Below are 14,034 nucleotides of genomic sequence, written 5' to 3' on the forward strand. Positions count from 1 at the left end.
TCCCCGGGCCCGATGACGACATTACTACTCATGTGGAGGGGTATCTGAGTGTTTACACTTACCCTTTCACACTAGGCCCGGTGGACCCGATTATTCTGGTTTTCTGTAGGAGGTATGAAGTGTGCCTCAGTCAAATCACACATCATTGTGGAGGATCGTAATCCTCCTCCGATTCTTTGTGAATAAAATCAACTCCTGATTTTTCACCTTTTTCTGAGCGCTCGTGGCACGAACTCTTGAAGGGCCACTGGGAGGCCTGTTCCCACGGTAAGATTTCTTTCATGAATAAATAACACTAGGCTCCTTTTTTCAGCACCATGTTCTCATTCCCTCTCTTTTCTTTTTGCAGGATTGCCTAAGACCATTTAGCTTAGGCCTTTAGTAGGGGCGAAGACACATCTGTCGATCCTTCCACTTCGGGGCAACCCGGGGCCACAACAGGAGAGAAGAAGAGAAGGAGGGCCCCGAATTCCTCGAGTTCAGAGAAGAAGAGGCCAATGAGAAGGTTGGCCTGTAAGCCAAAGGAGAGTTCTAACTCCCGAGCGCCTGACTCGGACTCACTTTCCAGCTTAGGGACGAGCTCGAGGAAGATGATGTTTTTGTGACCTATGGGCCGTCCTTCCCCGAAGAATGAGTGGCAACCGAGGGGGAAACAACGAAGGCTGATACCCCTCAGGTTCAGGAGGCCGATATAGATGTGAGGGCCGAGACCTCTCGAGATGCCGGCTTCGCTCCGTCCGGTGTCATAGAAATTTTGGGGTCGCCTTCGTTCATCGAGTCTATGTTAGACGAAGCCCGAGCGGCAAAGGAGCGATCCAACGAAGGGGCCCATTGTGTGAACGGTCCCCTCCGTTCCCTTTTTGAAGGTGTGGACTCAACCGCCCTTAAAGACTTCTCTGAGTTGGGTGATTTGGAGGTGCCGAGGATAGACCCATCTTTGAAAGTCGGCGGGCTGAACTCGAGCCCAAAATTAATCAACTGGTTCCCCGCCCCGAGCATGGATCCCAGCCGAAAATGGTCAATAATCATCACCGTCTGGGAGGATGACCAAGTTCTTTCCGCCCCCGTTGGAGTAGCTAGCTACCTCCGGTGCCTGGTAACCGAAGAAGACTAGGCGAAAATGAACGAGATAGATACGCCGTGCTTGTTTAACGAAGAACAACATGCGCTAAATCTGGTAAGGCATCATTACACTCTTTCATCTTCAGATTTAGTTTTTGATATCTCTCATGCCTTATCTTTTTTAAAAAAATTATTTTTGCAGGCCTCGGTACTTCATCATGAAAGTTTTCTTCGGTACCGGGCTGAGGTTAACCAGTTCGAGGCTGAGGTCAAGGAGCTTGTTGAGTAGAGGGACGTGTATAATCTTTTCAGCGAGTAACGTGAAGAAGAAGTCAAGAGCCTCCGAGCTGTGTTGGATGCGACTCAGAAGAAGCATGCCGACCTGGTGGAATAGGTAAAGATTTTTGAAGTTAGTGATGACGAGTTAGACATGGAGACTAACGGCCAAACTTCGCAGGTCCAACAGAAGGTTGACAGGATCGACCAACTCCAAGCCGAGATGAGCGAGGTCAAGGCTATGGCCGAAGGGTGGAAAGGAAAAATAGACCGATTGCCTTCGGAGAAGGAGACTTCCCAGGAGCAGTTGGCATCGGTAGAGGTCCAATTCTGAGTGGTGAGAGAGAAAGCCGAAGCACGAGCTCAATGAATCGAAGACCTCCAGTCTCAACTGGGCTCGGCCATTGCTGAACGGGATGCCCTCGGCAAGGAGCTCGAAACAACGAAGTATGTGTTGGAAATAACCAGGGTTGATGCTGAATAGATGGTAGCCTAGTACAGGGCAGATGCCGAGGTAGCCCATGACCGCTTGAAAGTCACTATTGAGTACGTGAAGTGGTTGTCCCGAAGGAAGGCTCTCGAGGAGGTCCATGCCCGGGGTTTCGACCTGTTGGCCGAGACAGAAGATGCGAAAAGGCTCGAGGCTAAGAAGTTGGCTGACCCCGAGGGTGAGGAAAGCTCTGAGGGCTCCGACGAACCCGAGGATGGATAAAACCTCGACGACTCCGGTGACGAGGCGGGTTCTGGTGAAGATCAGGCTTAGGTGACTTAGGGATTTTTCTTTGAAATTGCATTTTGTTCATTTTGTTGAGGCTGTTATTGTTGGCCTTTGTAAATGACTTTTATTGGAATGTATATAAGGCTTTTTTCCCTTTTATAATATTTGAGTTTGTTTCTTTTGTCTTCCCCTTTATGATTGCAAAGATTTCAAATGCCTTAGAACGAAATAAAACATAGTAATAAGGCTCTGTTTGGAGGTTCGAACAAGACTCATTCTCGCTGTAAATTTTATTTGAAACTTGTGGGGGGCTCGGTATGACCGAAAGTTTTTCCCGAAGTGCTTATTTAGATGCTTTTAGATTATAGTTTTGCCGAGGGTAGCCTTTGAACCGGTTTGGAATTTTTTAAGTCCTTGTGTTTTGATTACAGGCTTCGGACGTCTCCGAGCCATTTCTAGGGTGGTCGTAGCCTTTTAAGTTCAGGTACTGCCTAATTGGCTTTGTACCTCCGGGCTTCTATACCCGAGCCGTCCAAATTTGCCTTGGACGACAGTCCTCGAGTGGGGGTGATCGTAGCCTTTTAAGTTTAAGCACTGCCTAATAGGCTTATGTGCCTACAGGCTTTGATAGCCCGAGCCTTCCGAGTTTGCCTTGGACATCAGTCCCCGAGTGGGGGTGATCTCTTGGATCCAGATAGAGGCGGCCCTTGGGCTCGATATCCTTAAGGAACAAAATGTAATAGTCTTAAGGGGAAAAATATGTATCTGCAAGGTAGAAACTTTCTTTTATTCATGAGCGCAATATACAAGATTGTAAGTGTGTACAAACTTCGTGTCATGTCTTAGGTGGTCTACGCGGGCACAGTTCACTTGACCGTTTGGCCCTTACAATAAATCCTATCCACCGAGCCCAGACTATTCAAGCACAAAGTTTCCTTCCTTGCTAAAATCATTACGCGAGGGTGATGGCCCCCAGTATTCGAGGTTGATCACCGAGAGCTCGGATACTGTTGATGTGACCATCGATTCTGGTTCATAACCGATCTTTGATTCTAAGTTAGCACGATCCACTATTGCATCATTAAAAACCTTGCTAGAAAACCCATTTGGGACAAAACCGATTCAAGGGAAAAAGAGTACAACGCGTGCTTTCAGGCCTAACAACTGTATCATTCTTTGGCTACTGCGTGCAAGTGTTAGTCCAATTCGTAATATATGTAAAGAAAAGAATGAATGGGGTCATACCTTAGTAGTAGTATCATTTTAAGTGGGTCATGTTCCAGTTGTTTGGTAGTTGTTCACCGTTTTCTGCTTCGAGTTTGTATGAACCTTTACCGGTAATCTCGATAATTTGATATCGACCTTCCCCATTCGGTCCCAGCTTCCCTTCGTTCGGGTTTTGGGTGTTCAGTGTCACATTTCTTAACACCAAGTCCCCGATATTTAAGTGTCGGAGGTTGGCTCTCCGGTTTTAATACCTTTCGATCTGTTGTTTTTGGGCGGCCAACCGGACGAGGGTGGCCTTACGCCTCTCGTCCAATAGTTCCAGGCTCGTGCTCATGGACTTATAGTTTGACTCTTCAGTTGCATATCGAAACCTAAAACTCGGTTCTTCTACCTCGACCGTTATTAGCACTTCAGCGCCGTAGACCAACGAGAATGGGGTGGCCCTGGTACTAGATTTTGAGGTCGTACGGTATGCCATAGGACTTTGGGCAAACTTTCCTTCCATTTTCCTTTAGCGTAGGTCAGTCTCTTCTTAAGGTTTTGGAGTATGGTCTTGTTTGTAGACTCTGCCTTCCCGTTCCCACTAGGGTGATAGGGTGTTGATAGGATCCTTTTGATCTTATGGTCCTCGAAACATTTTCTCACCATACTGCCAATGAACTGCTTCCCGTTGTCACATACGATCTCGGCCGGCATTCTGAATCGACATATTATGTGGTCCCAAATAAAATCAATAACTTCTTTCTCCCTGACTTTCTCAAATGCCTAAGCTTCAACCCATTTAGAAAAATAATCAGTTAAATAATATAAATTGAGCCTTACCGAGTGCCCATGGCAGGGGACCGATGATGTCCATTCCCCATTTCATGAATGGCCAAGGTTACAAGACCGAATGCAGCAGCTCCTCGGGCTGGTGGATCATCAGTGCGTGCCTCTGACAGCCGTCGCATCTCTATACGAACTTCTTAGCATCTTTCTCCATATCGATCTAGTAATAGTCGGCTCTGATTATTTTACGAACCAACGATTCGGCCCCTGAGTGGTTTTCGCAGGTGCCTTCGTGAACTTCCCTCAAAATGTATTCGGTGTCTCCCGGCCCCAGACATATGGTGAGTGGGCCATCGAATGTTCTTCTGAATAGGGTGTTATCTTCGGACAAGTTGAACTTGGCCGCCTTCGTGCGCAGAGCTCTTGATTCTTTAGGATCCAAGGGTAGCTTCCCGATCTTTAGGTAATCTATATACTTGTTTCTCCAGTCCTAGGTTAAGCTTGTCGAGTTTATCTCGGCGTGGCCTTCTTCCACTACCAATTTTATGAGTTGTACGACCGTTCTCGAGTTGAACTCATCGTCATCAACGGACGACCCCAAGTTAGCTAGAGCATCGGCTTCGCTGTTTTGATATTGGGGTACATGTTGCAGGGTCCACTCCTTGAATTGATGTAGTGTTACATGTAGTTTATCCAAGTATCTTCACATTCGTTCCTCTTTCACTTAGAACGTCCCATTGACTTGATTCACCACAATGAGGGAATCACATTTAGCTTTGATCACTTCAGCCCCCATGCTTTTAGCCAATTTGAGACCTGCAATCATGGCCTCATTGTTAGTCAATTTCACAGTTCTAATAGATTATCTAACTACGTTACCCGTGGGTGGCTTTAACACGATGCCAAGCTCGGACCCTTTTGTGTTCGAGGCACCATCCGTAAATAGGGTCCGAATCCCCGAGGAAGTCCTCGAGTTCAACAACAATTCCCTTTTGACTTTAGGTATTAAGGACTACGTGAAGTCGACCACGAAGTCTGCCAAAATTTGGGATTTGGTGGAGGTTTGGGGTCGATATTCGATATCGTACCTGCTAATTTCCACGGCCCATTTGGCCAATCATCCCGAGAGTTCGGGTTTATGCATTATATTTCTTAACGGGTAAGTAGTTACGACATATATGGGATGGCATTGAAAATACGGCTTTAACTTCCGGGAGGCGCTTAGCAAAGCGAGCACCAATTTCTCCAGGTGAGGATACCTATTTTCGGCCACAAATTGTGTACCTTCCTCTTCCCGGATTAGGACTCCACTTACGGCTATCTCGGATATAAGTACAGGTACATTTGCTCGTCTACTTTCGGAGTGTGAAGCAAATGCGGGCTTGAAAGGTACCGCTTGAGTTCTTCCAAAGCTTGTTGGCACTCCGGGGTCCACGAGAAGTTATTCTTCTTCTTCTTTAATAATGAGAAGAAGTGATGGCTATTATCAAAGGACCTTGAAATGAACCGGCCCAAGGCGGCTATGCGCCCAGTTAGCCTTTGAACGGCCTTGACATTGTCCATGACGGTGATGTCTTCTATGTCCTTGATCTTGTCGGGATTGAACTTGATTCCCCGATTGGACACCATAAATCCGAGGAACTTTCCGGATCCGACCCCAAATGCGCATTTCTCCAGGTTCAGCTTCATATTGTATTTCTTTAGTATGTTGAAGGTTTCCAGCAAATGTTCCAAATGGTCCTCTGCTCGCAGGGACTTTACTAATATGTCGTCAATGTAAACCTCCATCGATTTTCCTATTTGTTCTTCGAACATCCGGTTTACTAGGCATTGGTAAGTGGCACCGGCATTCTTTAATCTGAACGACATTACATTATATCAATAGGTGTCGTATTTAGTGATAAAGAAAGTTTTTCCCTGATCGCATGTGTCCATCCGGATTTGGTTGTACCCGGAATAGGCATCGAGAAAGCTGAGGATCACGTGACCGACCATCGCATCGATCATGCGATCGATGTTGGCTAGAGGAAAAGAGTCCTTGGGGCATGCTTTGTTCAAGTCTTTGTAGTCTACACGCATTCTTAATTTATTTCCCTTTTTAGGGACTACTACTATGTTTGCTAACTAATCCGGGTATTTAACTTCTCGAACAGAACCTATTTTAATGAGTTTAGATACCTCGACAAGAGTGGGTTGCTCCAGTGGTAAGCACCCTCCACTTCCAACCAAGAAGTTGTGAGTTCGAGTCACCCCAAGAGCAAGGTGGGGAGTTCTTGGAGGGAGGGAGCCGAGGGTCTATCGGAAACAGCCTCTCTACCCCGGGGTAGGGGTAAGGTTTGCGTACACACTACCCTTTCCAGACCCCACTAGTGGGATTATACTGGGTTGTTGTTGTTGTTGTTGTCTTTGATGAATTCATGCTTGACTTCGGACTGAGGCCTCCTCTTCTGTTTAACCGGGTGAAACTTTGGATCCAAGCTCAGCTTGTGAGTAGTTATTTCCGGCAGGATCCCTGTAATGTCAAGATGGGACCAAGCAAAACAATCTTTGTTAACTATAAGGAATTCAATGAGTTTTTTCGTGAGCTCGGGACGTAATCCCGTGCCCGGGTATACCTTTAGATCAGGCAGGTGCTCGATCAATTTGACTTTCTCCAGCTCCTCGACCGTTGACTTGGTGGCATCGAAATCGTCAGGGGCTATGAAAGACCTGGGAACTCCGTAGTCGTCATCCTCTCTCGTCCCCTACTTTTTTGGTTTGGTCGGGGCCATTGCTGGTGATTACTATTTGGTTTCTTCCTTGGTGACCGAACTCGGGTTCTTTGATGTCGAGAGTGCGGATATTGGGACCACCTCATTGACCGCAAATATCTCTTTTGCGGCCGGTTGCTCTCCGTAAATTATTTTAACTCCTCCTGGTGTGGGGAATTTCAACGCCTGGTGTAATGTCGAGGGTACTGTCCTTATGTTGTGAATCTATGGCCTCCCGAATAAAGCATTGTATCTCATATCTCCTTCGATCGCGTAGAACTTTATTTCCTGAACGGTTCCAGTGGTATTCACTGGTAGGGTTATCTCCCCTTTAGTGGTCTCACATGCCATGTTGAATCCGTTTAGAACTCGGACTATAAGCACAATTTGGTCTTGTAGACCCAGCTGTTCTACGACCCTCGATCTGATGATATTGGACGAGCTACCTGGATCAATTAACACACGCTTAACTCGAGATTTATTTATGAGTACAGATATTACCGGTGCGTCATTGTGCGGCTGCACGATGCCTTCAGCGTCCTCGTTGTTAAAAGAGACGGTTCCTTCTAGCACATAATCTCGAGTCTATTTTTCCCTTGTGATGGACACTTTGGTGCGCTTTAACATCGGCCCCTGGGAGACGTCAACCCTACCAATGATTATGTTAATGACGTGTTGAGGTTCCTCTTGCTCGGTCTGCTTGTTGGAGTCCCTATTCCTGAAGTGATTTTTGGCTCGATCGCTCAAAAACTCTCGGAGGTGTACGTTGTTGAATAACCAGGCTACTTCCTCTCTCAGTTGTCGGCAGTCTTCGATTCTGTGGCCGTGAGTGCCATGATATTTACACATTAGGTTGGGGTCCCTTTGGACAGGATCAAATTGCAATGGCCGAGGCCACTTAGTATCTTTGACGCGTCCAATGGCTGATACGATGGCGGCAACGTTGACATTGAAGTTGTACTCTGATAACCTTGGTGCTTCCTTAGACCCGATGGGTCTGTCTGTGATGACCCAAAAGGTCATCTTATGTTTTAGAACTCGATTCTGAACTCTTAAGCCTTAAAAATCTCATTTTTATCCTCCTTGATTTGCGTGCGCAGTCCGGGTGTGTTTCGGAAAGCTTTTATGTTGAAAATTGATGAAAATAAGAATTTTTGCCTTAAAAGTTGATTTTAGTTGACTTCAGTCAACATTTTTGGTAAACAGTCCCGGATCCATGTTTTAACGATTCCAGTGGGTCCGTATCGAAATATAGGACCTGGGCATATGCCCGGAATCGAATTCGGAGGTCCTTAGCTCGAGTTATGAATTTTTGATGAAAATTAAAAGTCTGAAATTTAATGGTTTTTAAGAATTGATTGATGTTTGGCATTATTAGTACCGGGTTCGTATTTTGGTTCCGGAGCCTGGTACAGGTTCATTATAATATTTAAGTCTTGTCTGTGAAATTTGGTGAGAAACAGAGTTGGTTTGACGTGATTCAGACGTCTAGTTGAGAAAATAGAAATTTTAAAGTGTTCTTGAGAATTTCATTTGATTTGGTTCTAAATTCATAGTTCTAGGTGTTATTTTGGCGATTGGATCACGCAAGCAAGTTTGTATGATGTTTTTAGACTTGTGTGCATGTTTGGTTTGGAGCCCCGAGGGATCGGGTGAGTTTCGGATAGGCCACGAGATGTTTTGGACTTGGAAAAATCTGGTATTTTGCTGCAGCAGGTATTCTGGCATGTCCTTCTTCGCATTCGCGAGGGTACTCTCGCGAACGCGAAGAGTAAACTAGTCAGGCTGAGATTTCTTCTTCGCGAACGCAAAGGCCTGGCCGCGAACGTGAAGTGATGGGGCATTTAACGCGATAGACTCATCGCGAACGCGAAGCACTTGGGGACCTAGGGAAGGTTGGTCTTTCCTTCATCGCGAACGTGAGCAATGTCTCGCGAACATGAAGGACAGGGGTGGAGTAACCTTTGCGAATGCGAGTAGGGTCTTTTGAATGCGACAGTGGCCTCGCGAACGCGATGCACACTGTCGCCCAGTGCATAAAACAGAATCAAGAACGGGAATACGCCATTTTTTCAACTTTCATAAAAACAAACGGGCTAGAGGCGATTTTCAAGAGTTAATTTCTTCCCCAAAGTATTGGTAAGTGATTCTAAACCATATTCTTTCAGTTACCCATTTCATTTCATAAATTTTCAACCTAAAATCTAGAGTTTTCATGGTAGACTTAGGGGTTTGGGTAGAAACTAGGGATTTCGGAATTTTGGAGATTTAGACCTCAATTTGAGGTCGGATTCCAAAACCAATTATATATCCGGGCTCGGGGGTGAATGGGTAAATGGATTTTGGTCCGAACCTCGGATTTTGACCAAGCAAGCCCGGGGTCGATTTTCGAGACTTTGGAGGAAAATTTAATTTATGCAATATAATTGATTCCTTTAGCAATATTTGATATTATTGAGTCATATTTGAATAGATACGAGTGGTTTGGAGGTGAATTCTAGAGGAAAAGTTGTGATTGAGAAATAAGTGGCCTTCGGAGCAACGTAAGTGTCGTGGTTAACCCTGACTTGAGGGAATTAGGAACCTCAGATTATTTGCTATGTGAAATTCATGTGAGCGGCGTATACGTGACGTGACGAGTACCTATGCGCCGCCAATTTACCTGTTTCCCCGGTTTTATTTTCGTTTTTCTTATATTGTCTCTTTCCCATGCCTAATTGCTATAGGTTTAGTCTAATGTCGTTAAATTATTCGTTCTTATCATGCTTACAGATCTTCTGGTGATAATTGAGTATTTATTTCAAAGTTGAGATTGATATTGTGGAACCAAATGTTGAAGTAAGGCTTGTACTTGTTATTCTATCCCCCTGTTGTTATTTTTGCATTCCCTTATGGTAAGGGAGAGTGTTAATGCACGAAGGGTGATGCCGTGCCATATTGTGAGTGTTAATGCACGAAGGGTGATGTTGTGCCATATTGTGAGTGTTAATGCACGAAGGGTGATGTCGTGCTATATTGTGAGTGTTAATGCACGGAGGGTGATGCTGTGCCGTTTCTATTGTTTTTATGGTGAGATTGAGAGTAAAAGTACGAAGGGTGATGCCGTGCATTTTTCCTTTACTGTATTCGTTGTTTCTGTTGATTCATAGTATATTGGTTGTTCTAGTTATCATTCTGATGTAGTTCTTTATCTCGTATTTCCCCCAGTATGTTTTTCCCTCCCGATGTTTTCTGTCTAGCTCTTCATTACTGTTATTTGTATATACATTGTTAAATTGTACATGTTGATTTGTAGGTGCCTTGCCTTAGCCTCGTCACTACTTCGTCGAGGTTAGGCTCGACACTTACTAGTATATAGGGTCGGTTGTACTGATACTGCACTCTGCACTTTCTATGCAGATTTTTGTACCGACTCGGGTTGATTGAGATTTTAGCTGTTGGACCCGCTATCCGGAGACTCAAGGTAGATCTGTCGGCATTCACAAACCTTGAAGTCCCCGTCTATCCTTTCTGTTTTACTGTTTCTTTCATCCAAACAGTTGTATTTCTTTCAGACTATTTCTTTTAGTGAATTCTAGAATGCTCGTGAATTGTGACTCCAGATCCGGGTGGTAGCAATTAATGCAGTTTCATTATATTATTCGGCACTCACTATAATTCATCTTAGCTAATTGCTGTTATTTACTGAATGGAATAAGGATTGGTTTAAATGATTCTCTAACGTTGGCTTGCCTAGCAAGTAAAATGTTAGGCTCCATCACGGTCCCGACGGTGAAAATTCCAAGTCGTGACACTGTCAAAACCATTTTTTCTCATGAGTCCCCGGTTATTCTGACCTCGGTCGCTCCTTCTTTCACTTCTCACAGTGTTGCGTCCTGACCCATTACCCCTTCGATCTCCATTGTATGGTTGATACCTGTCTTTATTCGATCTTGGTACACGATCAATGTCTCTCTTGGATCTGTCACCAACTCTGACGGGATAAACACACCCGGAAGGGGCCCCAAGCTGATCGTCTTCGACCCTGATTTTTGATTGGTACCGGTTATGGACGTCGACCCAAGTTACTGTCGGGTATTCTATCAGATTTTGCCTAAACTACTATGAAGCCAATGAGCTTCGGGGATTGAGTCATTGAGTGAAGGCCTGAACGGCCCAATCATCTGCGACTTAAGGCAGGTCCATCCGTTCTATTAAAACCTCGATATGAATTCCCTGAGTATCTCGTTATCTCTTTGCTTTACCTTGAAAAGGTCTGATTTCCTGGTCTCGGTCTTGATGGCCCCGATGTGTGCTTTTACAAAGGCGTCTGAAAGCATAGCAAACGAGTCAATAGAATTAGGGGGTAGGTTGTGATACAATATCATAGCTCATTTCGACAAGGTCTCTCCGAACCTTTTGAACAGAACAGATTCGATTTCTTCATCTTCCAAGACATTTCCTTTGATGGCGCGCGTATAAGAGGTCACATGTTCGTTGGGATCGGTTGTCTTATTATACTTCGGAATTTCGGGCATACAGAACTTCTTTAAGATCAGCTTCGGAGCTGCGCTCGGAGGGAAAGGCTTTTGGACAAATTGTTTGGAATCCAGGCCCTTCAGTATCGGTGGTGCTCCCGGGATTTGGTCGACCCTGAAGTTATAGATCTCCACTTTTTTGTCGTTGACTTTGATTTTCTTTTCTCCCGATTCCACCCGTTTTGTCAGTTCCTCAAGCATCTTTTTTATCTCGGGGTTGGTCCCGGGTTCTGCTTCACCCGACCTTTCTATGGCCGATTCATTTCTGTGGGTGTTTTCGCGGGACGATTCGAGCTCAACTCTGCTGGGGGCTCAGCTTTAGTTCTGCAACTGGGCTATCGCTGCATGTTGAGCCTATGACATTTTGAAGATCACGCGCAAGTTGATCCTGTCACCTTCGCTATCGTGTGTACTCCGGGCTATCGATCGGGCTCCCCCGCGAATGCTGTTTTCCGGGTCAATAGGCCAGGACTCCATTGGGATCAACAGGGGGAACCTCGTTGTTGGGTACCGCGCTGTTGTTTTCGCCATGGTGGCCGGACTCAACATCGACGTTCAAATGGACAGATTGAGAGTTCGACATTTTTAATCTAACCTGAAATTAAAAGCTTAAAGAACAAGTGTAAATAGAGTGTGTTATGGAAATTTGTATCAAATTGCCACTATTATCCTTAGCCCCACGGTGGGCGCCAAACTGTTTACTCTAAAAAAAATAGATAACAATTAAATTTGTAAGTAGTTTTAAGGATACATACATTAATTCAATACAAACGATAAATTGCGTTAGATTAAACAGATAAAGGACGTGATAAATTGTTAAACCAATCAAGAGGAATGATCCTAGACTTAATAACAGCTTAATGGAATGCCTGCCTTCGAACCCGAGTTCACGTGACTGATGATTTAATGAACAAAAGTGAGAGCTTTGAATAATAGAGAAAATAAGAGTATATTACCTTGTTGTGCATGTTACAATGTCCCTAATGAATAATCAGACCTCCTTTATTTAGTAAGGGGTTTTTACTCTAAGTACAATTTCATAAAAGGTAAAAATCTTCTGTTTAACTAATCACCGGTTCTCTGCCGATACGTGCCGAGATCCACGCCGTGATATTCGGCTGGTCGCGGACATCACAACCTTTTGTTGGTCGTGCTCGATTATCTGGTAATGCTCTCCGAGGCTTTTGGGGTTCGAACCGAACCTGGGGGTCATGGCTCCGATACTCCCGAGGGAGGGTGTTTTGTCCGGACCCCGGATCAAGGGGATCCTTGCCTCGATTCTGGTTCCTTGCCTTTACGTTTCTTGCTCCGTTCACTTCACCGGAAATCAAGGCATCCCACATGCTCGATTTCACCAGTATATAGTGATAAAGCTCGAACTAGAGATAAAAAGAATGTTGTGCATGCGCATGTTAATAAGATAGCGTATCCTTATTATTTGATGTAGGTAGGAGCTAAGAAAATAACGGTTAGTGAATTATTTCCATTTCTAAGGAAAACGTGTTACTCTGCAGATTGAATTAGGACAATTTTTGTATATTCAACTAAATTATCTTTTTCTTTTTTCATTTCCTTTTATAGACTCCCTACTTTTCTTGAGGTGAGTTAGGGCTGTTTTGGTAAGTTCACTTGCAGCAACTAGTTCCTATTGTTATCACCCTCACATGAAACCTATTGCCTCTTCTTCCTTTCAAATCCCATCTCTCTCTTTCTCTCCTCCATATTTATCTCTCTATATGTATACCTGAAATCAGACAACTCTTAAGCAAAAAAATGCTTCCCGAAAGTCAGAATTCATCTTATTTACTCCAAAGAATCAATTCCAACTCTTCAGCCAATTGTAAACAACCCCACCAACTACAGCGCCACTCACCAATACCATGCACCACCCAGGTACCAGATTCCGTCGTTAAATACCACACGCATTTAGTGGGACCCAACCAGTGCTGCTCCGCCGTGATCCAAAGAATCTCAGCCCCCGTATCCACCGTATGGTCCGTCGTCCGCCGGTTCGACAACCCACAAGCGTACAAGCACTTCGTCAAGAGCTGCCACCTCATTGACGGTGACGGTAACGTCGGTACTCTCCGTGAAGTCCGCGTTATCTCCGGGCTGCCAGCAGTAAACAGCACGGAGAGGTTAGAAATTCTTGACGAGGAGCGCCACGTCATTAGTTTCAGCGTAGTCGGTGGGGATCACCGACTCGTGAATTATCGGTCTGTTACTACTTTACATCCTGAACCTTCAGGCAATGGGACAACGACTATCGTCGTGGAATCGTTCGTTGTGGATGTTCCAATGGGTAATACTAGGGATGAAACATGTGTTTTTGTTGATACTATTGTTAAATGTAACCTTCAATCGTTAGCGCAGATCGCTGAGAATTTGAGCAGACGAAAAGCCCCATGAGCCCTTTATCTCTTGACTTGTCTTTCTGGCGCTAATCCGGATTTACTCGCTCCAACACGGATATCGGATACCACATGAAAAACTAATCGATACATGTGATGATATGATGTATCAAATCCAATGACGTTTTTGGGGGGTACGATGGTTTGAAAAATCATTGCACCTTTTAGCTGTTCTTCATTGATCTTCAGGTTGTCAGTACTTGTTGAAGATAAGTTCGATCTGGTTAAAAAACTTGTTTTGCTGAATTAATTTCTTTCTGTGATTGTTTTTCTTCTTTGTTTCTTTAATATTGGTAGGTTCTTTA

At 44.7% G+C, this 14,034-nt stretch overlaps 1 protein-coding gene across 1 annotated transcript; it reads left to right on the forward strand.

Annotated features, from left to right (window-relative positions):
• The first annotated feature begins 12,940 nt into the window (after window positions 1-12,940).
• On the forward strand, window positions 12,941-14,034 carry LOC104086867 (abscisic acid receptor PYL4-like). The gene has a single exon (XM_009591211.4). The coding sequence runs from the start codon at window positions 13,092-13,094 to the stop codon at window positions 13,725-13,727; it is 636 nt and encodes a 211-aa protein (XP_009589506.1). The 5' UTR covers window positions 12,941-13,091; the 3' UTR covers window positions 13,728-14,034.

This window comes from Nicotiana tomentosiformis, chromosome 2 (genome assembly GCF_000390325.3).
Source record: "Nicotiana tomentosiformis chromosome 2, ASM39032v3, whole genome shotgun sequence".
Classification (NCBI taxonomy): Eukaryota; Viridiplantae; Streptophyta; class Magnoliopsida; order Solanales; family Solanaceae; genus Nicotiana; species Nicotiana tomentosiformis.

Excerpts from the sequence above, each read along its gene's own strand:
- LOC104086867 (XM_009591211.4), top strand. The coding sequence starts at position 13,092 with ATGCTTCCCGAAAGTCAGAATTCATCTTATTTACTCCAAAGAATCAAT.